Source organism: Podarcis filfolensis (genome assembly GCF_964270895.1).
Source record: "Podarcis filfolensis genome assembly, chromosome: 10".
NCBI classification, from domain to species: domain Eukaryota; kingdom Metazoa; phylum Chordata; class Lepidosauria; order Squamata; family Lacertidae; genus Podarcis; species Podarcis filfolensis.
This window is the reverse complement of record NC_139612.1, coordinates 33,441,607-33,468,028: the sequence shown is the minus strand read 5'-3', so window position 1 is coordinate 33,468,028 and position 26,422 is coordinate 33,441,607. Positions and strand designations below refer to the sequence as shown.

The 26,422-nt window shown below is 40.9% G+C and overlaps 1 protein-coding gene across 8 annotated transcripts in view; it reads left to right on the top strand.

Moving 5' to 3' along the window:
- Window positions 1-25,514, top strand: part of KCNC2 (potassium voltage-gated channel subfamily C member 2) — an 83,973-nt gene extending 58,459 nt beyond the window's left edge. For 2 of the 8 annotated variants that reach the window (XM_083574517.1, XM_083574518.1), the window contains exons 3-5: window positions 15,629-16,556; window positions 20,889-21,056; window positions 23,164-25,282. In XM_083574517.1, coding sequence (XP_083430643.1) covers window positions 15,629-16,556; window positions 20,889-21,056; window positions 23,164-23,300 — 1,233 coding nt within the window. In that variant the 3' untranslated portion in view covers window positions 23,301-25,282. Of the gene's footprint in view, window positions 1-15,628; window positions 16,557-20,888; window positions 21,057-23,163 lie in introns of all 8 variants that reach the window. The other 6 variants (XM_083574520.1, XM_083574523.1, XM_083574519.1 and 3 more) reach the window with 6 other exon arrangements.
- The last annotated feature ends 908 nt before the right edge of the window (window positions 25,515-26,422 follow it).

The window sequence follows — 26,422 nt, the reverse complement described above, 5'->3', positions numbered from 1 at the left end:
CTATTTTCTTATTTCTGAATGTGATTAGGTTAATCTATCAAGGCAGACTTGACGCCCGTTCTTATTGATTGCACTTTTCTTTAGGTCCATATTTCCTATTTTCCTAACATGATGTTAACTTTGCTGCACTTTCTGTTTATGAATATTAAAGATAAAAGGTAAAGGTAAAGGAACCCTGGATGCTTAAGTCCAGTCAAAGGCAACTATGGGGTTGCGGCACTCATCTTTCTTTCAGACCGAGGGAGCCGGCACTTGTCCACAGACAGTTTTCTGGGTCATGTGGCCAGCATGACTAAACTGCTACTGATGCACAGAAACACCGTTTACCTTCCTGCCACAGCGGCACCTATTTAACTACTTGCACTGGCATGCTTTCAAACTGCTAGGTTGGCAGGAGCAGGGACAGAGCAACGGGAGCTCACCCTGTCACAGGGATTCGGACCACCCACCTTCTGATCGGCAAGCCCAAGAGGCTCAGTGGTTTAGACGACAGCGCCACCCGTGTCCCTTTAGGAATATTGCTAATATGGAGATGGTTCCTGATTGCCAAACATGAAATGTTTGTGCAGTTATTGCTACTGCTTAAGCCTATCCTTGGTAGAGCACAGGGGTTGAGTTACACAATCACTTTCTCCCCCAGCTGAGTTTTAAGAGCAGGACTCATTCATTGCATTGCATACAATCCCCTTCAAACATACATTGATATCAACATTAACTTTCTCTATATGCTGATGAGGTATGCCATTGATGATGGGCAAACTCCCCCAGCTTTTCTCATAGAATTCTCAGAATATGCTTCATGCCTCATCTTCCATGCCATACTCTCTTCTTCCTGAGCAAACCTACTGTAGCTCAAGGATGAACATCCTACACTGGAAGGGCTTCTGCCATATTTTGCTTGTCAGTATCCCTTCTGCAAAGATACAGTGAGCATGAGGACCTTTAAGTGTAGTCTGGAAAACACACACTTAGAGACACCAAGTGTGGCATATTGCCCAGCATGACAATGTGATCGAGAAATAAGCAAGTTTATTGAGGAGACTCTAGTTGAGAATTTCACCAAGGTCAACAGGGTATTGAGAGGAAAATATGTGCATATAATTGGTTCACTGATGAACAGTCTGATACTGAATGCAATATGAAACCTGAAATGAGTAATTGCCAGAGGAAGATAGAATATGCCAATGTCTCCGTAGAATTCCTCCAAACCACTGAGTTAAACTGTATTTGCCACTTGCCTATTTCCTGTTCCAGCCATCGACTTGACTGCGGTGATATATGGAATGCTCATAAACGTTCTTAATGCCCAGGGTGAAAATATCAGGAGCGCAATGTTGAAAAACAGCAGCTTTTGTAGGGATAGAGAGACACATTGGCTTGGGAACCAAGGGGGGAGGTAATGTTAGTAACTTTGTAATGTGCATTAATTTCAGTGGATCTCCTCTGATTAAAACTTAGCTGAATACTTCTCCAGAGGAAGAATAAGAGGAAATATGTACTATGAGGAAGGACAGAGGCTGGAAGTCAGAAAGGATAGAAGTCAGAAAAGGATAGAGTAGGCACTGGACAACTAGAACCAGATACTTGCGGGAAGGAATGGGTTGATGAGAAGAGGAAAAGAGAGAGCCAAAGAAAAAGAGGATTTAGACAAAAATATAAACCCAGGCATCGGGTTGTTGTAGACCTAAGAGCTTTGGAGTCTGAGAAACAGTAAGGCAAGGAGCCAGAGTGGTCATTAGAGCCAACACAGTAGTGTGGAGTAGAACATTTGGCTGCAAGTCTGGTGCTATTTATTGTTTCATATGTTTCTTAAAAGTTGCAAACTGTCTGGCTGCATTTTTTTGCATGTACTCATTGCTCACATTCCCATTGTGCTGATGAGGTAAAGAGATGGATGCTGAGACTTGACCAAGCTTCAAGGTGTGCTTCTTAGGTACATGTTTTGTATTTTTAATCTCTCAGCTGGTTTCTGGGGATGGAGCCTGCTGCCTCTACACCACCTCCAGATTAAGACATGCTGAGGCCCTAAACTATGTCAGGTTTTAGAGGCCCCCACAGCATTACAAAAAAAAATGTGTAGTATTCTAAAAGACAGGACAAAAAAAGAGAGAGCTAATAAAGTTTTATATTTGCATATATACTGGTACATAGGCAAGGAGGCAACTAAAGGCTAACAATCTAACTAAAGCATAAATATAGCAATATGTCTGTTTGCATATGAAATACCTTTAAATGAAAATACTGTATGATTTCTTAGGATGTAAGAAAACTTAATGTCTAGCAACAAAGGAGTATGTACAGTTTAAAGGTAAAGGTAAAGGGACCCCTGACCATTAGGTCCAGTCGTGACCGACTCTGGGGTTGCGTCGCTCATCTCACTTTATTGGCCGAGGGAGCTGGCATTTGTCCGCAGACAGCTTCCGGGTCATGTGGCCAGCAGCACATGGAAACACCATTTACCTTCCCGCCGGAGCGGTACCTATTTATCTACTTGTAGTTTGACGTGCTTTTGAACTGCTAGGTTGGCAGGAGCAGGGACCGAGCAATGGGAGCTCACCCTGTCACAGGGATTCGAACTGCCAACCTTCTGATCAGCAAGTCCTAGGCTCTGTGGTTTAACCCACAGCACCACCCGTGTCCCTATGTACAGTTTAGCACTTACTAAAGAAGAAGAAGCAATGCAACATGCACTGTGTGTGTGAGAGAGAGCCATAACATAAAGTGCAAAACACTTGCATTGTTATCTGAGACTAAAGTCTTGAAATTCATTATTTCATTATAAGCCTACTTAGCTTGTGCCTAAGTCCAGCACTGGACAACACCTCCCCATGCATGTTCATTCTACACAGTATAATTCCCAAATAAACCTGTGACTAAAACAAACTACTTGTCCATTCACAGTTTAGTAGTAGAAAAAGGTATGTATGTATGTATGTATGTATGTATGTATGTTTTTTATAGAATTTATATACCATCCTGTACCTGGAGTCTCAGGGCAGTTCACAGAAAAGATATGTGCTTTTTTTAAAAAAAAAATCCTATATAACCCCAGAGTCTTGTTCTGGGAAATAATTTTTTCTCCCACATAGATCAGTTGCTTCTTTTCATATGGTAGGGAGGACAAACACATCTAGAAACCTATTTTTGCCGTTTTTGGTCTGTGCCGTTCACATTGCAGGTACAATAATGCTAATATAGACCTCCTTTTCTACATACAGGGTTAAACATGAACATGCATTCTATTTCTGAATACAGTGAGCTATATGCCCTCTGAAGTTGTTCTGTCTGTGCAAGGACTTATGGTGGCACAACAGAAGTCCCCACAAAATGCTCTGGAAAGTTGGGGAACCCCAAAACAGACTTGGGAGAGTGTAGGGAGTTGAGAGGAAGGGAGGTTCTGTTGCACAAATGGAAGTCCTTGTGCAAGTGGGACAACTCTTTTGTATACAGCCCAACAATTTCAGCATACACTACTCAGAAATGAAATGAAATATTGTAATTTCTTTAGTACTTTGCACAATATCGCACATTTCTGCCTTTGAAGGGTAAGCTGATGATGCATCTTTAATGTGTACAATATGGCTGTTTCTGGGGTTGATTATAATATTATACTCCAAAGGTTCTCTGCATGGCTTTGCATAATAAACAGCAGCACTCTTTGCTCATATTTATCAACCAATTATGCAACGGCTGGATTTTTCACAGCATTTACAGCTGGGATAATTATAGCCCATACTCTAAAGTTTTCATGAAAGAAATGTTTCTGACCTCTGCATCTTGAAGAACTTTAACAACATCACTTTTCTTGGCTCACAAGCAGTCTGAAAATACATTTTTTTAAAGATGGAAACCATCCAGTCACTTCCACAAATAATGATACTCATAACTAGAGATGTCAGTTGAAATGTCAATGTTTGTTTCATGAATCTAAAGACAAGGAAGAACAGCAATTGCAACAGTGAGCTCATAGGATGTAACCTTGTAAGGTGTCTGGTTTCTCAGAGGAAAGGTGCAAGGCAATGGGAAGTAGAATATGTGGACTTGAGTCCCTCCACTGAGGTATGGTTTATTGACACCACAAGAGGTGTCCCACCAGCAGCACTGAGTTTGGAGAAAAAGGAGAAGCAGCAGGCCTAGAACACAGGAGTCTGTGCTAGAGAACTATACAGTACTGTCACCACACAATCATACAGTCAAATGAAAGACTTATGAGACGGCACTTCACACATTCCATATGAACCCAGTGATTGACTACCTCGGCCCAGTAGACCTGAAATCTCCACCCCCATCATTCTGCCCGGACACTGAGGTCCAGCGCTGAGGGCCTTCTGGTGGTTCCCTCACTGTGAGAAGCCAAGTTACAGGGAACCAGGCAGAGGACCTTCTCGGTAATGGTGCCTGCCCTGTGCAACACCCTTCCATCAGATGTCATGGAAATAAACAACTATATGACATTTAGAAGAAACCTGAAGGCAGCCCTGTTTAGGGAAGTTTTTAATGACTGATGTTTTAATGTATTTGTAAGCTTTCGTTGGGACGTGGGTGGCACTGTGGGTAAAACCTCAGTGCCTAGGACTTGCCGATCGTATGGTCGGCGGTTCGAATCCCCACGGCGGGGTGAGCTCCCGTCCTTCGGTCCCAGCTCCTGCCCACCTAGCAGTTCGAAAGCACCCCTAAGTGCAAGTAGATAAATAGGTGCCGCTTTATAGCGGGAAGGTAAATGACATTTCCGTGTGCTGCGCTGGTGCTGGCTCGCCAGAGCAGCTTCGTCACGCTGGCCACATGACCCGGAAGTTTCTCCGGACAGTGCTGGCTCCCGGCCTCTTAAGTGAGATGGGTGCACAACCCTAGAGTCGGACACGACTGGCCCGTACGGGCAGGGGTACCTTTACCTTTAAGCTTTCGTTGGAAGCCGCCCAGAGTGGCTGGGGAAACCTAGCCAAATGGGCAGGGTAGAAATAATAAATCATCATCATCATCATCATCATCATCATCATCATCATCATCATTAACAACAACAACAACATATTTTTGGGCCATCTGAGGAGTCCCCCAAGTGTGCAGAAATTCCATTTTTGACTGGATGGCTCTGTTTAGCTGCCCTGCTTATAAGCATGGTCACCAATTTCACTTTTAGAACACATAGTTTGGGTGCACAATGGAAAGTAAAGGATGGGATGAACAATAAGGAAATCTCTATCATAATAGCATGCGACTGCTGAACTTATGGGCCAAATGTGTAGATTCCTGTAGTTCAGTTTTAATCTTTCTCTTCTTTTTTTGAGGGGGTTAATCTTTATGAAATACTCTCCTTGATACCTGAGGCTACTGCAGAAGTGCTTTGTGATGTCCACCCCAAAAGTGCTATTTATGCATATGATTGAATATATGTTTTGTTTCTATCCAACCTTGTCTGTTGTCATGCAGCAGAGAATTTCTTTAGCTTGTTGTGCTCTAGGTAGTCACTTTGTCAAACTTTCCCTGACCAAAATACCTGACAAAACTACTGAGTCAAACTAACTTCTCTGTCAGAGGGACATCAAAAGTAATCTCAGTTACCGGAAATTCAGTATGGGAGATTCACTTCTAAAAATCAGAGACTTGGCCCTCCTTACTCTTTTTGTTTTGCTGAAGTTCCGTAGATACAGTAAAGATCCCCTTTACAGTTGCAGAACAGGTGTTCATCCATAGGAGACACCTATTATTATTATTATTATTATTATTATTATTATTATTTTAAACAAATTGGTTGGTTAGAAGACACTGATTACTCTGCAACTGAAGTTGAGAGCTATATGACTGTGTTTCAGAATTTCGATTTAAAAGGATAATCATTATGCATTTAAATAAGGTTACATAAATTTCTCCTGGCTCTGTTTAATAAGAGCAACTCTGAACTTATTTAATGTTACCTTGGGGAAAAGGATCAATTACAGTCTAGACCATCTTTGATCTAGGGATGCATAAACTATAGTAATCTGGTCTGTTTCAAAAAAAAAAAAGAAACTCAGCTTTTAGGTTTTTAGTTCTATCCAGAACTTGTTTTCTTGTTAAAATACTAGTTTAGGTAAAAATAAGATAATTAAAACAATACCTTAAGCTACATTCTGATAACGGAAGGATGCTTCCAACAAACTCATTCCAAAAAATGTTTAAAAATGTAAACGATGTGTGGTGCTATAACTATGGACTGCCAAACAATCACAGAAGACCTTAGGAATCTCCTAGGAAATGTGAGGGTCAGTGCTGCTTGTTCCCCTGATTCCTGCTAATGGTTTTGTCTCAGGGATGCCAGAAGCTTGGCTTGCTCGAAACAACCGAGTCTGTGTGCATTGTCTTGCGGCTCAGTAGTGGAGGCAAGTACAGCCTGAGGATCTGAGACTGATGTGGGAACAGTGGATGGTCCTGGTGCGTTTGAAGCTAGGTGAGATTGGGGGCAGAGCCACACCATATTAAATAAGTGCATCCAACACACATTTAGAGCACACCCACCCACCCAGCTGAAGAATCCTGGTGTGGATCTGTCCAGAATTGCTTTCCCCTTTGGCCTTTCATTGGCCACAAACAGTTCCTATCACTTTTTAGAGCAACCTGCAGATTGAATGTGTTTGGAGAGCGGATCTACCCAAGTTGCATCCTTTGCCATGACATAGTCATCAAGCCACAAGTGGTTGCCCATCACTGTCTCATTGTCTTGGCTTTGTTGCCTTCCTGAGACTGCAAATATGGTGATTGTCAAGCAACTGGCCACAATTTATGTCCACTAAGCTGCATTTGCTCCTTCATGGATCACTGCCTTGTCGTGGCAAAGGGGCTTGAATATGCCAGCAATATGCAGTATGCCACTCAAGATGCCAGCAAGTTTGGAAAACTCAGCAGTGGCCAGAGGATTGGAGAAGATCAGTCTACATCCCAATCCCAAAGAAGGGCAGTGCCAAAGAATGCTCCAACTACCGCACATTTGCGCTCATTTCACATGCTAGCAAGGTTATGTTCAAAATTCTACAAGGCAGGCTAAAGCAATATGTGGACCGAGAATTGCAAGCTGGATTTCAAAGGGGCAGAGGAACCAGAGACCAAATTGCAAACATGCGCTGGATTATGGAGAAAGCTAGAGAGTTCTAGAAAAACATCTACTTCTACTTCATTGACTATGCAAAAGCCTTTGACTGTGTTGACCATAGCAAACTATGGCAAGTTCTTAAAGAAATAGGAGTGCCTGGTCACCTTATCTGTCTCCTGAGAAATCTCTATGTGGGACAAGAAGCTACAGTTAGAACTGTATATGGAACAACCGATTGGTTCAAAATTGGGAAAGGAGTACAACAAGGCTGTATATTGTCTCCCTGTTTATTTAACTTATATGCAGAATTCATCATGCGAAAGGCTGGGCTGGATGAATCCCAAGCCAGAATTAAGATTGCCGGAAGAAGTATCAACAACCTCAGATATGCAGATGACACAACTTTTATGGCAGAAAGTGAGGAGGAATTAAAGAAACTCTTAATGAGAGTGAAAGAGGAGAGTACAAAATATGGTCTGAAGCTCAACATCAAAAAACCAAAGATCATGGCCACTGGTCCCATCACATCCTGGCAAATAGAAGGGGAAGAAATGGAGGCAGTGACAGATTTTACCTTCTGGGGCTCCATGACCACTGCAGATGGTGACAGCAGTCACGAAATTAAAAGACACCTGCTTCTTGGGAGAAAAGCGATGACAAACCTAGACAGCATCTTAAAAAGCAGAGACATCACCTTGCCGACAAAGGTCCGTATAGTTAAAGCTATGGTTTCCCCAGTAGTGATGTAAGGAAGTGAGAGCTGGACCATAAAGAAGACTGATCGCCAAAGAATTGATGCTTTTGAATTATGGTGCTGGAGGAGACTCTTGAGAGTCCCATGGACTGCAAGAACATCAAACCTATCCATTCTTAAGGAAATCAACCGTGAGTGCTCACTGGAAGGACAGATCCTGAAGCTGAGACTCCAATACCCTGGCCACCTCATGAGAAGAGAAGACTCCCTGGAAAAGACCCTGATGTTGGGAAAGATTGAGGGCACAAGGAGAAGGGGACGACAGAGGACGAGATGGTTCTTGAAGCTATGAACACGAGTTTGATCAAGTTGTGGGAGGCAGTGGAAGACAGGAGTGCCTGGCATTCTCTGGTCCATGGGGTCATGAAGAGTTGGACACGACTAAATGACTAAACAACAACAATCTGCATTTCACTGAACTTGAGACAGTGAATTTCTTACCTATGACACCTACATTTTTGGTTTTCGGTGTCCTTGCAAACAATGTGCTTCCAGTTTTGTTTTGTTTTTAAAGAGATGCTTCTGTTTTCTTTTTATGTCCATCTTGGGCCTCTTATCAGAGAATATTAAATGTTGTATTTTCAAGAGCCTATTAAATATTTAAGCCTTTTTCTGTAGTCACTGTATCAAGGGCAGTCTTGTAAGTCCTGAAATCAATGCAAATAAGCTAACTGAACCTTAAAATCTGCTATTGAACCCTCTGGTTAGACGCTGCACTTTACATAGCATTATATTACATAGCAAGGGGAAGTGGTAAAGTAGGTGATGAGAATAAAAAGCAGCATATTTTTCAAAGGTTGCTGACAAGGTAAGGAAGACATTTTTATAGCAGCATGAAACAAATAGGAGTAAACTTTTGCTAGCCCCACTGTGTCCCTTCAGAATATTAAAACTGATAATTTCTTGAACAAGCAATGAAGTTTTATTAATACTCTGGGGTAGCTAAAATGAATGAGTAATCAGATACAAACAGGGAAGATTTACCTAGATTTGGTTGGGATGGGGATATGTGGGAAATAGTGAATAAGGGCTAGAAGAATATATCACACTTCTGATTGTCAGCATCACATTTCTCGGTAACCAGGGATTTTTCAACACTGCAGTCAGTGAATCCAAGTAGTTGGGGGAATTGGGAGCAGTTCACAGATGGCCCATAAATGGTGAGATGAAGGATAGCATTTTGGGCTATTTGCCGTGCAGGGACTAAAAATGTGTGAGGCATGGCGAGAAGCTAGGGTGCTTTGCAAATAAATGAAGCAATTTTCTTGGAACACTTTTTGAGGTTTGTGTTTTGAACCTTGCTGACACATCCCCATCATATGTAGAACAAAGTATGAGATTCTGAGACTCTACGCTTGTATACACTACGATAATTCAGCTTCACTTTTTTTTGGTAGGATACTAAACAGAATATTCATAGTAGGTAAGGAGACAAGGAGTTTAGATCAGCTGTTAGTTCATTATTACCATTGCCTTGTAAGGGATCCAACACACGGCTGCCGCCAAAAATGATAAGCAGCCTTTGGAAACGCTATTACTGATATTACAGAAAGGTGTCAACAGGTCAATTTGCAGATCTGTTAAAATACACTTAATTCATCATCGGATCTCATACGGTTTATACTTTCCAGGTTTAAATCAATGCTCTAATTTTTAAATTCTCATATTTATTGAAAAAGTCTGCTTTCTAATTGCTATATAACAATCTAAAACCAATGGTCATGCAGGAGAATAACCGAATAGCAATTGTCATGTAGCCCACAAGGCTTTTGCACTTCAGAGTTTATATATTATTTATACAGGCTTGCTTATAGCTAAGCATCTGCAAGCAGAAAAACTCTTACCTGTTGATAGAAGGGATCCTGATTCAGTGCAGGATCCTACCAGTGGAAGGAAAAGGAGTCAGTTTTTGCTGAATCCCCTATAACCCAGCAGGCCCCTGTATTTCCTCTCATGCTGTTCTCAACCCCCCCCGCCCCCCAGAATAGTAGAATAATTTTTGCCACTGGAATTTACATGACTTTTGTTCCTGTATTAAGAAAGCTGTTGGATTCTATATCTCACCAGTCAGACCTCTGCTATAAAAGCTAGCTATATTGATTTCCATAGAGCAGTTTGGGTTTCTGCCAATGTCTTCATAAATGGTCAGGGTAAATTGCATAGGGACATTGTACATGTCAGTTAAAATATATCTGCTTGTAACTAAAAATAAGTTTTTGTCTAGCATTTAAATGTTTCTTGGAAATATCATTCCAGTTTCTGTTGGGAGTTATTCTGGGAGGCAAGGCTGTGCAAGGCTATGAGGCGTGATTCCAGTAGTCTCTTGTTCAGATTTCACCGGAGCCATAACCTTCATGGATGGCCTTGCATAAGCCCTGCATCTGCATTCAGGGTTACAATACAACCTTGCAAGGTTGTTCTAGGGTTCATGGAGATCCTATGTAGGAGTATAAATAAATCCCAAGTAGTTATTTCTGCTACCGTTACTATTGTTGAGGAGTGCTATCATTTGTAGACTGAAACAAGAGGATAATTTGTGAGTATCTGCGAACAATGGGCAAGCAGCTGCACCAACTCCACCTGTGCCCTATTGCTGAATGATGCAAACAAACATGGATGACTCATGCTCAAGGTTCATTGCTTTCAGAACAGGCACAGATGGGAATAGATGGGTAAGCAGCATCACACTGGATGAATGACCCAAATGAAAGACAATGTGTCATCCAACCTAAATCATCGCCCTTATTTTCCTCCTTGATAAAAAACATCTTATTGAGTCGATTGAAGTGGCACACATTTCAAAACGAAAAGGTGATGGTTGCAATGTCGCGCGACACGCATCCCAGTTAAATTAACAAAGTGACTTTGCTTTGATCCAGTACTCAGCTATACAGCTGCAAATAGAACATTTTAAGTGTGTTGTGCAGTGCAGTGTACAAACGTGACACTGGATGGCGACAGTGAGCTATGGCAATTTCAATGTATTTTTCAAAACTTTTTTTAAAAGCATTTTCACAGCGTTTTATATATGTGTGTAGATTCCATCCCAGTATGAGCACAACAGAAGCCGCTCGAGTGCACATGTGGCCACATTCTTACTACTTTCTCAGCATGTGGCCGTTTTAGTTTTTAGTCCATCTATGTTGACTTCCTAGGGACGCAGGTGGCGCTGTGGGTTAAACCACAGAGCCTAGGACTTGCCGATCAGAAGGTCGGTGATCTGAATCCCCGCGACAGGGTGAGCTCCTGTTGCTTGGTCCCTGCTCCTGCCAACCTAGCAGTTCGAAAGCACGTCAAAGTGCAAGTAGATAAATAGGTACCACTCTGGCGGGAAGGTAAACGGTGTTTCCGTGCACAGCTCTGGTTCGCCAGAAGCGGCTTAGTCATGCTGGCCAAATGACCCGGAAGCTGTACAGCTCCCTCGGCCAATAAAGCGAGATGAGCACCGCAACCCCAGAGTCGGTCATGACTGGACCTAATGGTCAGGGGTTCCTTTACTTTTACCTTTATGTTGACTTCCAGGAGCAGTTTGAAATTGAGCTGCCATCTCCCCCCCCCCCCAAAAGCTGGCTATGCTTACCTGAAAAGCTACTCACGCCTCTTTCCCCTAGTGTGTGTGTTTAAATAGCTGAAAAGCATTCTCAGAGGCTGCAATTAAGTGTGCAAGAGGGATGGGCTTGCTTAACCCTTACACCTTTCTTTTCTGCTCTTTTGTGTTCATTAGCACATACCCAAAGCTGCTTTCACACCCATGGGGAAGAGAAATGGAATTGCCATCACTTTTCCACCCACAGGAGAAAAACATATTGGGTTAGGTTTTTTGTTGTGGGGGGGGGGGGAGATGCAGTTTTTCTTGCTGTATTTCCACTCCTGATAGTAGCCTCCAAGGCTGCTTTTCCAAAAGGGGGTGGGAGGGAACCAGGGAAAAGACACATGTAACATGTCCTTAATAGCACATAATAACCTTATTATTCATGTTGAGTTTTGCTTATGTTGCAGAAAAGTAGTACAGGTTGACTCAAAATTACAGCTGTATAAAAGGTTCGTGAGAATGAGCCCCAAGACACAATGCAATATAAGCAAACATAAATCTCATTTTGTTGGCGTGATTATAATTTGTATGATCTTTCCTGTAATTGTGATTGCTTATTTATTGAAATCATTTGTATACCAGGTTTCATTCAGAGGATACCAAAGCAGTTCACAGTACAATAAAAAACAACAATAAACAGAAAAATAATAAATTAGGAAGTTCCAATAAAATATTAGCGCTTTTGTGATGCCAGAATGAAGGGCTTACAAACATAATGTGTATATTTGCTTCTAATAAGAAACTGTGTCTTCCTCCCTTCCTATCCCATATATGCATGCCAAGAATGTAGCTTGGTTTGGATAAGATTGCAAGGTTATCGACCGTTCTGTTACCAAAATTAGGAACATCTCATCCCTATGGCCTTCCTTTCTTCCTTCTGTTCTCAGGATGTCACTTGGTAGACTGTGGAACAGGAAGTGCAGTCACTTTGATGGTGATGGTGATAGTGATATACTGGGCTCCTTTGAATTTCTTTTGCAAGGGCAACAGATATAGACCTCGCTTGTTCTGTACTCTTAAAGGAGTATCATATGATGCTAAATTCATGGCTTAGGCCAAAGAATCCTGGGAACTGTAGCTCATTAAGGGTGCTGATAGTTGTTAGGAGGTCCCTGTGGCTCGGTGTGGGGAATAGGGGATCCCTAAAAACAGTCTGTTGATGATTTACATTTTCTCTTGCTTCTTTTGGTGTTTTTCTGCTTTGTTGTCAGGAGTGAACAGGATTGTGGCAACATTGGCATTATGCCAGAAGAATCTAGCGGAACCATGGGATCAGACTGCAATTTGTGGAAGTTTACATATTTTGCGCCTTTGCCCCTAATAGCCCAGTTTCACCAGGGTGAACTAAAATACACATTGGATTCCATTTTAGTTCAGCAAAGTATGTGGAATGTTGATTACACTGATGTCCTTTCAATATTACAAAGCGTTGCATTGTTCCTTCCATATACACTTTTATAGTCTGTTGTTCTGCCAAGATCACAGCAGTATATTTTCAAGAAAGCAGCTAACTATACAGAAAAGACTTTCCTAATAAGCAGTGAGGCTCTCATTTCCTGCAACTTAATTGTGACTTGATCTTTATGAGCTTCCTGCATTGACCAGTTCAGTATTTTGCAGCACTTGAATGCAACGGTCCCAGTTCAGCAGGGACTAAGAGACCCTTTAAATTTTAAAACACCCTGAGATGAAAATTAGAAATAAAGAAATGCTCTGGAGTTTTAGTTTTATTTTAAGCATTTATGAAGTGTGGCCTGGATTTATGGTTGTGATTACTTGATTGTGTTAAAATTAGGAGTGCTCTAAGCAGATTTTGGGGAGGGTTTTTAATGTAATTACTAATAATGCTCTGTGGATTTTATAGTGATTATCTATTACTCTGTGCCCTTTGTGATAACAGCTTAAGCAAGCTAATTTTAGGTCTGCATTCTGCAATAATTAAAATGAAATGTCAAAAATGTATTTAAAGAAACAGAGATAAATGCATCCTTTAAGATGTTGTACAGAAATAGTAATATTACTATTTCTCTTCTTGTGCAATCTAATTATATACGAAGTTTATAGTCTGTCATTGTTATAGTTCTTTATCTGCCAAGTCTTTGAAATTAAAAACAAGTCATAGTTGTCTCTGACTTCCAGGTTGAGGTTTAGTCCAGGTACAGGTGACAGGTGAGCTTTGAAGGGTTTACATCAATCTGTTCTGTGAAGCTGGTCCTGGGAAACATTTTACAGCCTAGGACTTTGTCTATATAAGGGTGGAATAGGTAAAAAGGAAAAGGAAATGACTCCTGGATGGTTAAGTCCAGTCAAAGGTGACTATGGGGTTATGGCGCTCATCTCGCTTTCAGGCCGAGGGAGCTGGCATTTGTACACAGACAGCTTTCCAGGTCATGTAGCCAGCATGACTAAACTGGCGTAACAGAACATCATGACATAAACCAGAGTGCACGGAAATGCTGTTTACCTTCCTGCCACAGCGGTACCTATTTATCTACTTGCACTGGCATGCTTTCAAACTGCTAGGTTGGCAGGAGCTGGGACAGAGCAACAGGAGCTCACCCCACTGTGCGGATTCGAACCGCTGACTTTCTGATTGGCAAACCCAAGAGGCTCAGTGATTTAGACCACAGCGCCACCCGCGTCCCTCTGAAAGGTGGAATAACCTACAATAAATAACCAGGCCAATATTCTTCAGACAGCTGTCTCTTCCAAGGTGCTTCCTTTTTTATATTACCTGAAGGGGTAACAATGCAAATGGGTTCACTGCAGAATTAACTTTCTGCTGTCCCAACATTGTCTATGGGTGGTATCCCATGAACTTGTTCCACTATCATAAGGACTTTGGGTCAACCAACCCAACTTCCTCTTGCTCTTCATTCCCTGTACACTATGAAATCTGTGATGGGTTTTCTCCCAAACCTCTGGAGCAGATGCACAGGGGAAGGGAAGGGAAGGGACGTTCCTTTGCACAGTGGAAATCCTTGTTCTGGCACTATTTCACTGGATATTGCCCTACACATCTTTATTTAATTAGGGATTAAGGACATTTTCATGCCCTGAGGTGATGTAGGAGGCCAAATGAGCACTGCCACCCACTGTCACTGCAGATGTGCAGTGTGTGAAGAAATACACAGCTTCAGTGAAAAAGTCGTAAGGAATGAAAGGCTTAGCATCGTGGTAAAAGTACCTGCAGTCTGCTGAGAATCTCACCAACATGCATTATTCAAATTCAGGACATCTCTACATTTATTAGAGTTCTCCAGAGTGTTATATGCATATTATAAAGAAACATGAGCCTTCAGGATTCTTTAGAAATAATATTTGATTGCTGACATCCTGTGTATTGACATAAGCATCTGGTTGGCAGCTGTGGCAGCTATATGCTGGACTAGATAGGCCTTTGGTCTATTTGCCATCTGTAATTAAGCCCTTCAGGCAGTTCATAGCATCCTGAAGCTCATGAAATCAATGCTGGCTAAGGTATGTGGTAGAAGCTGAGCACATGATACAACATGTTTCTTAGCTGCCATCCCTGTTGCAGGAATGCTAGATGTGTCCTTAATTAGGAAATGTTTTAGTTCACTAAAAAGGTTTTAATATATTTTTTCTGAGAAGATGAAGCCAAAACAGCAACTTTCCTTACTGATGCTTCATTAGACCATTCCGGAAACCTTATAAGGACTCTATACTGCATACACAAAAGCCAAAATGAACATAATCCAGAGGATTTGCATAAACAATGTTACATTTTATTCAGGAACCTTCATTTTGCTTATCAATTATGACTAATAGTTGTCACATCCTCTGTCCCAGAAGTTATTTCTTCTAGTCCCATACATGGAGGGTGTTTGTGAGGACACTGTGCAAACTAGACATGATATGGATGAGTCTTGACATTGGCAATAATTTTCAGTTACTTCCTAGAGAGTTTATGAATGGAGTCAGTACTTCTGGTTTAATTTAAGCCTTGACTATAGTTTCTCAATACAAACTACTTCTAAAAAGTCTATTTGTTTAGATCATTACCCACAATGCCTGTTTTGTAGTTCCAGCTGGGGAGACCAGTAGGTGAATTCTTGACATCAATCTTATTGGAAGCAACCCCATGGGGAGTCTTTGCACTCAAGTGTGCTATAAGTTAAGCTATATAATACTTCTCATTATGTTGGTGTTTTTTTAAACTCTCTGATTCTGATGTCTAATTTATTTTTCTTTGCAGTTCATTGCGTTTGCCTCTTTATTCTTCATCCTACTTTCAATCACAACCTTTTGCCTGGAAACCCACGAAGCATTCAACACCATCAAAAACAAAACAGAGCCAACCATCAATGGTTCTGAGGTGGTTCTGCAGTATGAAATAGAGACGGACCCTGCTCTGACGTATGTTGAAGGAGTATGCGTGGTGTGGTTTACATTTGAATTTTTAGTCCGCGTTGTTTTTTCACCCAACAAACTTGAATTCATCAAAAACCTCTTGAATATCATTGACTTTGTGGCGATTTTGCCCTTCTATCTCGAGGTGGGCCTCAGTGGGCTATCCTCCAAAGCTGCTAAGGATGTGCTTGGTTTCCTCAGGGTAGTGAGGTTTGTGAGAATCCTGCGAATCTTCAAGCTCACCCGACATTTTGTGGGCCTCAGGGTGCTGGGTCACACGCTCCGAGCAAGCACCAATGAGTTTTTGCTGCTGATAATATTTTTGGCATTAGGAGTATTGATATTTGCCACCATGATCTACTATGCTGAGCGAATAGGAGCCAGACCCAACGACCCTTCTGCTAGCGAACACACAGAGTTCAAAAACATCCCCATTGGTTTCTGGTGGGCTGTGGTCACCATGACCACTCTTGGGTATGGAGACATGTATCCAAAGACATGGTCAGGGATGCTAGTGGGTGCTCTGTGTGCTTTAGCTGGGGTGCTGACCATAGCCATGCCTGTGCCTGTTATTGTCAACAACTTTGGAATGTACTATTCTCTGGCCATGGCGAAACAGAAGCTTCCGAGAAAGAGAAAGAAGCACATCCCACCTGCTCCTCAGGCAAGCTCCCCTACATTTTGCAAGACAGACTTGAACACAGCCTGCAATAGCACACAGGGGGAAGTCTGTCTGGGCAGAGACAACCGGCTGATGGAACACAATAAATCAGGTAGGACACCGTCCGAAACGCATGTCTGGTATGTTTGGCAGTACAAGGCGTCAGAAAGCATCGAATCTTTCTGCAGCTAGAGGAGGTAGTTGACACACCTCTCCCTTCACTCACTGTTTGTATATGTCAGTCTTGTAGATGGCAAAATAGTTACAGCATAAGAATGATGTTCCCAGATCTGTGCATTGCTGATCTGTAGTGTTCGCTAGGTGTTTCGTGAACAGTGCTTTTTTGTGACAGTACTCAATGGTACCGAGTACAATCACCTCTTTTTTTTTGCTGCCCATAGCAGCCAATTTGTGCTGGCACCCACAGCACTTTTATCAAGATAGAAGTACCAACACCTCATTTTTATTTATTTATTAATTTTTTCCAAAAAAAGCACTGATTGTGAATGCTGAGCTTCCTTTAATTTTCCTTCTTTCTTCATAATTCTTTTGTTTTACTGGTGGCATCTACCGTTTCTTTCGCCTGTTGCACTGTACAATGTTTTGTTTTGTTTCCTGCATGCCTGTTCCTGTACAGCTGTGCCTTCATTTTGTTGAACTTCATGGAGTTTTGCGTGGTGTTTGTCTCTTCTGTCTGCTTTGTCTCTTTTGTTTGCTTTGCCTGTGCCATACTGGTGGCATGAAATACTAGAAGTGGTATAAAGAAACATTCATTTAAACATGGATGATTAAGCTGGGCCTACATTCAGTGCAACAAGTAACACAGAAGGGTGTTCTCTAGATTTCAAGGAGAGCATTTCTTTTTTCATAGATTGGAATGACCCCCCCCCCGACCTAAGGGATAAACAGGTGATGCTCATGAAATTACATTTAAGCTTAGACTCAAATTTTCTTACTTAGAAACAAGAGGTCCACTTAATTTCATTTGAAGCTTTCCCCCTGTTAGGATACTTAGAACCTCACATCTTGTAGGCAGAGGTTACAACATGGACAAGATTTTAACTAACCATGCAATTCTATAAATGCCTACTAAGAAGTAAGTCCCACTGAGTTCAGTGGAGCTTATTCCCAGGTAAGTACGTATAGCATTGCAGCCATGGTGCTGTACTCTTAGAGACTTTTCATAATTATATTTAATATATCGAAGCATAAAATTTCTCCTGGATCAGACCAAAGGCTCTTCTAATCCAGTGTCCTGTTCAGCCAGATGCAAATGGGAGGTGCACAAGCAGGGCATGAACACAACAGACATGTTCCCATTGTGATTCCCAGTACAGTCGTACGAACGCCCTGGAACTCGGATGTTTTGGCTCCTGAACGCTGCAAACCCAGAAGTGATTGTTCCGGTTAATTAATGTTCTTTTGGAACCCGAACTTCCAATGGCTACCGTGGCTTCTGATTGGCTGCAGGATCTTCCTGTAGCCAATCAGAAGCCACTATTTGGTTTTCAAACGTTTTGGAAGATGAACAGACTTCCGGAACGGATTCCGTTCAACTTCCAAGGTACGACTGTAACTAGTGTTGAGATGTATATTGCCTCCAACCCTGGAGATAGTATGTCTCCATCATGGCTGGTTGCCATTGATAGACGTACCTTCCATTAATCTGTTTTAATTCCTTGTAAAGCCATTACTACAGGTTGTGGTAGTGAATCCCAGAATTTAACTATGCACATTGTGAAGAAATGCTTTTTTTCTGTCCCGAATCTTTCAGCATTCAGCCTGATTAGATGGCCCCACATTCTAGTATTATGAAACAGAGAAAAACCCATCTTTTCCTACTTTCTCTGTAGGATGCATAATTGTATATAATCTCCGTGGTTTTCCCCTTTTTTTACCTGCATTTCCCCCCCAAACTAAGGATCCTCAAATATTGTAACCCTCCATAGAAGAGTTGCATCACCCTCCTTGATCTTTTTGGTTGCCAGCCGTTTAAATGATCAATTACTGTAATGATTCACAATGCTTCTCCCCCCACCTAAAAATAAATAAATCAAAGTAATAATGGAGATGCAGAGAGAGAGAAAACTGCTGCTTTCTGGATTTATGGTCCCAGTGATTTGTCTTTTAAGGATATCAATGAAAATAGGTGTTCTTATGACTCCACAGCTATCACAGCTAATTTCAAACTCCCTTGGAGATAATGAATCAAAAGTGTTTATTTTGGGGGTTTTCCTGGGGTTTGGGGTGGGGATACTAAATTTGAACATTTGGGAAAGTATGGAAAAATCTTGGAAGAGATTAGATACAGTGGTTGGAATATGCTGTGCTTGATTGGTACTTACCTAAACTACCCCCAAAGTGATAAGGGCCACTCTGTTTACAGGTCAAGATGAAGTCCACAGTGTTCAATTATATGGCAGTAGTAGGGAAAGGTTATAAAAAGAGAAATCTTGAGAAGGAAAAAAAAATATACACAATAAGGTAATAAAATGTGTCTTTTCCCTTTCCAGCGCCTTTAACATCTGGCTCTCCAGATGTTGACAGACCAATTCCCAGCAGTCCCAGTTTGCATAACTAATGGCCACAGATGACAGAAGTGTCTGGAGGACCACAGGTTTCCCAACCCCATTTTAAATTCTAGAATTATTATGGTTAGCATTTTAAAACTAATAAAATAGATCACTGTTCTGAAATATTAAAAGCCCTATTATCATGATAAAAGAGCCTATTAATCAAAAACTGCAGGTGTTTAAAGAGGGATTAGGCATTTTAATAACTATTAACTGCTCTACGGCAGGGCCTTTTACTTCCCTCTCCCCAAGCTTTATTAGGTATTGCCACAGTTAGCTTTTAAGACAGACACAGGGATGTGCCTAAGCACCATGAGTGTAACTAAAGGGAAAGTAAAACACACCATGTTTGGTTTGCTCATCCTTGCCTAGGCTGCAGCCAGCCAGACCACATGAAGGGATTAGGGCTGTTCAGATCACCCTCAAACCAATACACCCTCAAAGCAATACACAGCCCACAGCACAATTACCCTTCCAAAGATTCAGTGTGGTGTAGTGGTTAGAGTGCTGGGCTAATATCTGGAAGAGGCCAGGGTTAAAATCCCCACTCAGCCATGAAGCTCGCTGGGTGACCTTGGGCCAGTCACTGCCTCTCTGCTTCACAGGGCTATTATGAGGGTAAAAGAGAGGGGTGGGTGGGAAGCATGTGTGCCATATTGAGCTCCTTGAAGGAAAAGTGGGATATAAATTTAGTAATCAATCAATCAATCAATCAATCAATCAATCAATCAATCAATCACACCTCTCCCACTTTTGCAGCTCAGTTCTCCTACCAAACAATGTACAAGCATGGTTTTATTAGGGGGAATTGTGCACACATAAAACAGCACACCTAAATGCATTATATAAGGGGAATCTGCTTGCAAAAATTGGCACCTTAGTGAAAGCTGTATTTTGTGCATTTTAGTAGAAATGTGTGCTAAAAGGCTGATGAATTTCCATGAGGGTTTTGTTTTTTAAAAAATGCAAATTGCTGCAGAAATGTGGAGAACTTTAAAACGGGAAAAAGGAGAAACCAAGAGAACCCAAAATTGACAGACTGATCCATGCCTACCTCTGTGTGTGCACGCACTATTAGAGAAGCAACAAGATTCCTTCCTAAAATTGGTGCCATGTGGAAGGGAGAGCCATTGTCTTTACCCTTAACCCAACATGGCACCCTGTGTGCTTCTTAGTGAAGGACCACTTAGTCATGTGATACTCATGTAATAATGTTCAGCAGACCTGCACGACTTGTGACCCAGCAAGCTGTGTACTATAGTTTGCAAAACAGTCCCAGGAAGACAGAAAAAAGAGGTTTATCGAGCTTTTGGCAGGCCATAGGACATGGTTTGTCACCTGCGTTCAAGTTGGGTTTGCCTGATGTGAAGTCACGACTCAAGCACGGTCTCTTACTCTTGAGTAAGCGCCCAATATATTAGTTAGCAGTAGACCCAAATAAGCTATTCTATGGTTATATGTGAATTTATTTTAGTAGTGGATATGAGTGTGCCATCTGTATTTCAAGATTTAGTACTTACTATTATTATTTGGCAGCAAAATCTGACTTGTTTTTAAGTACTGAAGACACTGAGGCAATGAGTATAATATCGAAGATTGCAACTGTCTAAAAAGCCAAAAATCAACATCAGAATATTTTTTCCCTTAACCAAATAATACAGATGTGCAACTTTGTTCTATTTCTATATTAATGAATGACCATGAATGGCCATCTCTTTCCCCCGCCCCAATTCAAGAACTAGTAGTTTTTTTTAAAAAAATTAATAAATAAATAAATATTAACTTAAGTAACAGGCTGTCAGGCAAGTTGTTTGTGATGTTTCGTTTCCTCTCTGGCTATATTATGTAAATGGGCATGGTGCTTTAACCAGTGTTATCAGGTGAAGACAGTACAGAAAGTGAGCAGCCACTGTCACCTGTGGAAAGGCTCCCACCAATCAGACGCTCTAGTACCAGAGACAAAAACAGAAGAGGGGGAACATGTTTCCTACTGACAGCAGGTGATTACGCGTGTGCTACTGATGGAGGGATCAGGAAAGGTATGGACTCTTTCATTAGACTATAAAAGTTCATCCAGCACTGTTCTTCTGAGTAAACAAACCTGGAATGAAGGAGATGCGAACAAATGCTATATAGGAAACATTGTATGCAGACTAATGCATTTCTTCTTCTTCTTCTTCTACTTCTTCAGTTGTCCCTTTCTTGCTTCCTCTTAAATAACGGTCTTGGCTCATCAATCCATCCAGAGATATGTCCGCATTGTTTCTGATAGGTGTATCATTCATGGTTTCATTTGTCTGTCCTGTGCATAGATAAATGTAATTTAGGTCATGTTCATTATATCACTTTTATAACAGTTCTTTAGAAATTGCTTTGGGATATCTTAAATTCCAGTTAGGGACTCACTAGTTTAATTTAGTAATATTTTAGAAGGATGGTTCAGTTAAGAATGTATTGTACAGTGGTACCTTGGTACTCAAATGGCTTGGTTCCCGAACAAATTGGCTCCCGAATGCCACAAACCTGGAAGTAAGTGTTCCAGTTTGCAAACGTTTTTCGGAAGCCAAACTTCTGACGCAGCTTCCGCTTGAGTGCAGGAAACTCCTGCAGCCAATTGGAAGCTGCGCCTTAGTTTTTGAACGGTTTGGGGAGTCGAACAGACTCCTGGAATGGATTAAGTTTGAGAACCAAGGTACCACTGTAGTTCTAAATGCCAGAGCCCTGATGTGCAATACACTTACTATTTTGGAAAACATTGACATAGAAATGTGAGGCTTTGATGCCATAGGCTAATAGGCTAAAGGTGAACCCACTTACCCAGCACAATATTGCTGCAGTAGGCCAGTGTTAAACAATTGTTTCCCATGGCAAGCTATGGAAAGGTCAATGGCATATTTGCCTATTGAAACAACGGCATACATGCATTATTGAGTTTTAGTCCAATCAGGCCTACCAGCTGTGTATACATGAGTTTTAAAAAATATAGCTTTATCAGTCATCTTTCTTGTATTTGTTTTGGGAAACACTGGTGGTGGTTGCAGCAATTGTGTGCTTAAATTGTGGATGTCTTTCCACATGGGGTTGGCTCCCCCGTTTGAGGACGACTAGCCTAAACAAGATGTGCTTCTATCTCTTTTCTGTCAAGCAGAGATTTGTGTGTATGGGGAAGCCCCATGAAGATAAATGGGACTTCACTCTCAGGTAAACTTGTTTCGATTAAGGCCAATACACAGTTTTGGCTTTTCAGTGTGCTGTAAGAACCGTGGTCCTCTTTCCATGCACAACACTCTGTGACATTAAATAGTAATGCCATTCTGTTGCTTAAATAAAGCACCCATATCTTGCTTTAAAAGTAGACACTTTCACAGTACAGTATCTGTGAAATGAAAATGTCTGGGGGTGCAGAATTCTACGCTAGTGGTGAATGTTGTTCTATAATATGTAAATTCTGGTTATTTTAGGCTTAAAAGAAGTCATGCTTTGTTCCTATAATATCAGTTGGATTGCAAATAGTATGTACTGCACAGATCACTAAAACCTACATATAAATAACACATTTTAATGAATTGCAAATCAGTTAAATATTGCAAACAAGACACACTTTAAATAGTATTAGACAGAGCGTCAGATGCTAAATCAAAGCGCTTCTGGAGATGGAGCTTTTTTAACAATACATAATTTATTCCTCTGCATTTATGATTGCAAAATAACTTCATAAAATTAGGTAAGAAATGATTGTGGTTTGAAATATTAAGAACTGGCATTGACACCAAATATATATATATATATCTATATACCTGTATATATCAAATGCTTTCTTCATATGTCTTGCTTATCACCCTGAATTGTACTACAACATTCTCTATGTGCTATCATTGCAGTTCTACTGAAACCAGTGGGCTTCTACTAAGTATACACCCCCAGCTCATTGGCCTTAACAAAATTAAGTATGTAGTTGGTCTGAATTCATTTAATGTCATTAGTAAGAATAGCACCATTTTATGTTTTTCTCTGTTGTTGTAAGCAGTCTTAGCACCCTACTCTCTTAGAACCCAATGAGCAAGAACGATTACATTGCATTGCATTGTATTGTTTGTCTACTTTCTGGCTGAACTCAACTGATTTCTGTGCATTTTCTCGTGAAAGGCTACGAAAAATCCCGAAGTTTAAACAACATAGCTGGCATGGCAGGCACTGCCCTGAGACTGTCTCCAGTAACATCACCCTACAGCTCACCTTGTCCTCTGAGACGCTCTCGGTCTCCCATCCCATCTATTTTGTAAACCAGATGGCATCAGCTGGCTACATAGCTTTAACTGAAGTGCTGTTTATCACCTAATGGAAATAAGTGTAGCATTAGCTGTGGTTTCCACTAATACAAGTATAAATCTTGTGCGATATAACTGTCAGCAGCAAGCAATGCCACTTGGGTAGCTGAAGACCCCAATTTTGCTTATAAGATCCTCTAAAGTAGATTCCCCCCTCACCTTTTACCTGATTTTGTCCTATCTTACCACAGCAATAAAAGGACAGTTAGTGGACTTCACTGACCAGTACAAATAAATAAGCATATTTTCAGGGAGATACAGTAAAACCAATGTGCTTCCAATTGATAACCATTCCATTGGACCATTTCTTGTGACTCTAACCCATCTCGAAGATGTCTGGAATCTTGTCTTGATTGCATAGAATGTGACTTCAGTCTGATCATTTGCATGGACCATACTGTCTCCATCACTTGAAATCCGTCTTGCAGACTAACCAAGACCACAGATGGCTCTGGATTGTGTGGGTTTGTTGTTTTATTCATTGTGCCATCTTGCTGAAATCAGAAAAAAAAAACCACGACCAACAGGTCCGCATGTGGGATTGGGCTGTTTTTATTGTGCTGCTTTTTAGTTCTTTTTATTTATTTATAACTTTCCCCCCAATAATGTCTATTTCTTGATTGATTAATTTTGGTACTGGACTGATGTATCAGAGTTCTGAATGTTTTCGGTTGTTTGCACACAGATAACTGCAAAGAGGTTGTCATTACTGGTTACACGCAAGCAGAAGCCAGATCTCTTTCTTAATGGCTTGGGGAAGGCACAAAACATGAAAGAAAGGTAAACACCATCCAGGCTTGCAATTTTAAGATAGCAAGTTCTGCTTGGCCCTATAGTGATTTCTCTTCTGCAGGGTTCTTCAACATTTTCAGAGGCTGAGTGCCATGTAAAAGCAAGAAGTATACTGGAGTTTTAAATTTTTTTTGCTATAGGTATAGGAGGGCAATAGTTTTCAAAAGGGTTTTTTGACCAGCCTTAAACCTCTAACTCCCAAGCTTTCACAATTTTGTTTCTGTCATATATTTTTTTAAAGATGCTTTGTCTTATATGTTGTTTCTGTTTGTCTGTCTGGCTGACTGTCTGACTGTATTTTTCATCTGTCTCCATAAAGCACAGTTGCCTTTTTCAAAAATGCTCCCTTCATATAAGATTAGCTGCTAAATGCATTTCCTTCTTCCCCCCACTTTTTGATATATGTATCTATGCATATCTCAAGTGTAAGCTGATATCCTTTTAGTGAGCACTTCTTTGACATTTCCCCCGAGTGTGGGATTTAGCAACGGTTCTGCCATTTCAATAGGGTTCCTGCTTCAATCCCACACCCTTAGCAATCTGCATTCATTCTTGTGTTGAGACTTTATCCCCTACATCAGCTTTTTCTTTACAATAAAACAAGACAGCCTTGTTTATGCAGCATCATGAATGCAGTCGCAACTACGACGTTTTGGGCTGGTGAGGAAAACACCCAGCAACATAAAAGCCTTAGAAATATAAGGGGGGTGGGGAGAAAGAAAATCAAACAGTGTCATAAGAAATCCTTGAGATTGTTGAAAAATCCCTGATTTTTGTATGTTTATTTTTGTTAGGAAAAGAAGTCTATTTGACCATGTAACATATTATTCTGTATATAGCCTAGCATGAACTGCATGTGAAAATTTCTTGTACAAGAATGTATTTATCAGTACTTACCTTTCTGATACATAGAGATGTACATTGATTTAGTTTTGGTAAAGAGCGCTGGCAGATATAGATTAATGTAATGTATATACTTAATATGCAAACAGCTTCTAGCAAAGGAATTAATATCTGGTGCTGCTGTTATTGGCTACAGTGTTATACAGAATTTATCATGGATTTTTGACTGCTGAAAAAGGGACAATGGAATTTAGCCATACCAAGGACTGTACTGGAAAGAGACTGCTCCTCCTGAATGGGTCCTGATAATCACCTGCCGCCTTGAAGAGATCCTTCCAATTTCCTATGGAAGTGGAGCTTGTTATGGGGATTAAGGACCAATTCCAACTGCTGCTGCTGCCGCCAGCAGACACAATTATTAGTCACTATTGATGAATCAGCTGTACATAGGTTGTGTGTGCATGGAATATCAGCTTTAGTCATCTATGCCAAGAGATGCTGAATTCAAAGACATCATCTCTGAGACTCCACGGGGGGAAAAAAAAAGGCCGACACACCTCTTTGTGTATTCTTCCTGGTCCCTACAGTAGGTTATGCTGTGGATCATACAGAGGCACACATGTTTAACAATAGTGATGTAAACGCTGTCTGTCATAGGTTTCCTCATAACAACTGTATTTTTGCAAAGTTTGTAACTCATGAACGTTACTGGCATGGGATTTTGCTACAAGTCTTTATGCTCTCGGTTCGCCATATCTATATTTTTATGAATACTAGTGAACATGCCAACGTTTTGGTTTACTTTTGAAATGGATAAGAAATATGTGACTGCAGACATAAACAGTAAAAAAAAAAAGAGAGAGAGAGAGAGAGAGAGAGAGAGAGAGAGAGAGAGAGAGAGCACAGTCTTTGTCTAGAGTTCTATAGAAGCGTGTGTGTTTTTTTAGTTCATTGTTACCTCAGACTTTAGGTATTGAGAGAAATAAAATACTGGCAGTAAAAATATTATAGGTTTTTTATTGAAACTATCACAGAAACAACATCAGTAAATATAAAATATAAAATAGATCCTAAAAATGTATATTTTGCATAAGAGAGATATTCTTTACCTTTTTGTGATTTTTGTGGTAAATTGTTCAAGTCTATTCTATGTCTATGATACTTTGTAGCCGGGTACTGTGTAATAAATTACATTCTCTCCATCCTGTTCAATAAGACCTTCTCCAGAAACTGTGTGTCACCCTGGTATTTTGAATGTAAGGACCTTTCCCACCTCTGAAATTCTGTATTGTAGACATTTTTGTGAACATGTCAAGGTGCATGCACAAGCCTGGTAGAAGCCAGTGGCCATGTAACTAACAGAAATGGAGAATAAAATTCAAAAGATCCAGGGAGGAGGTTGGAACATACCTTACAATGTGGCTTATCATCTTTCTTTAGTT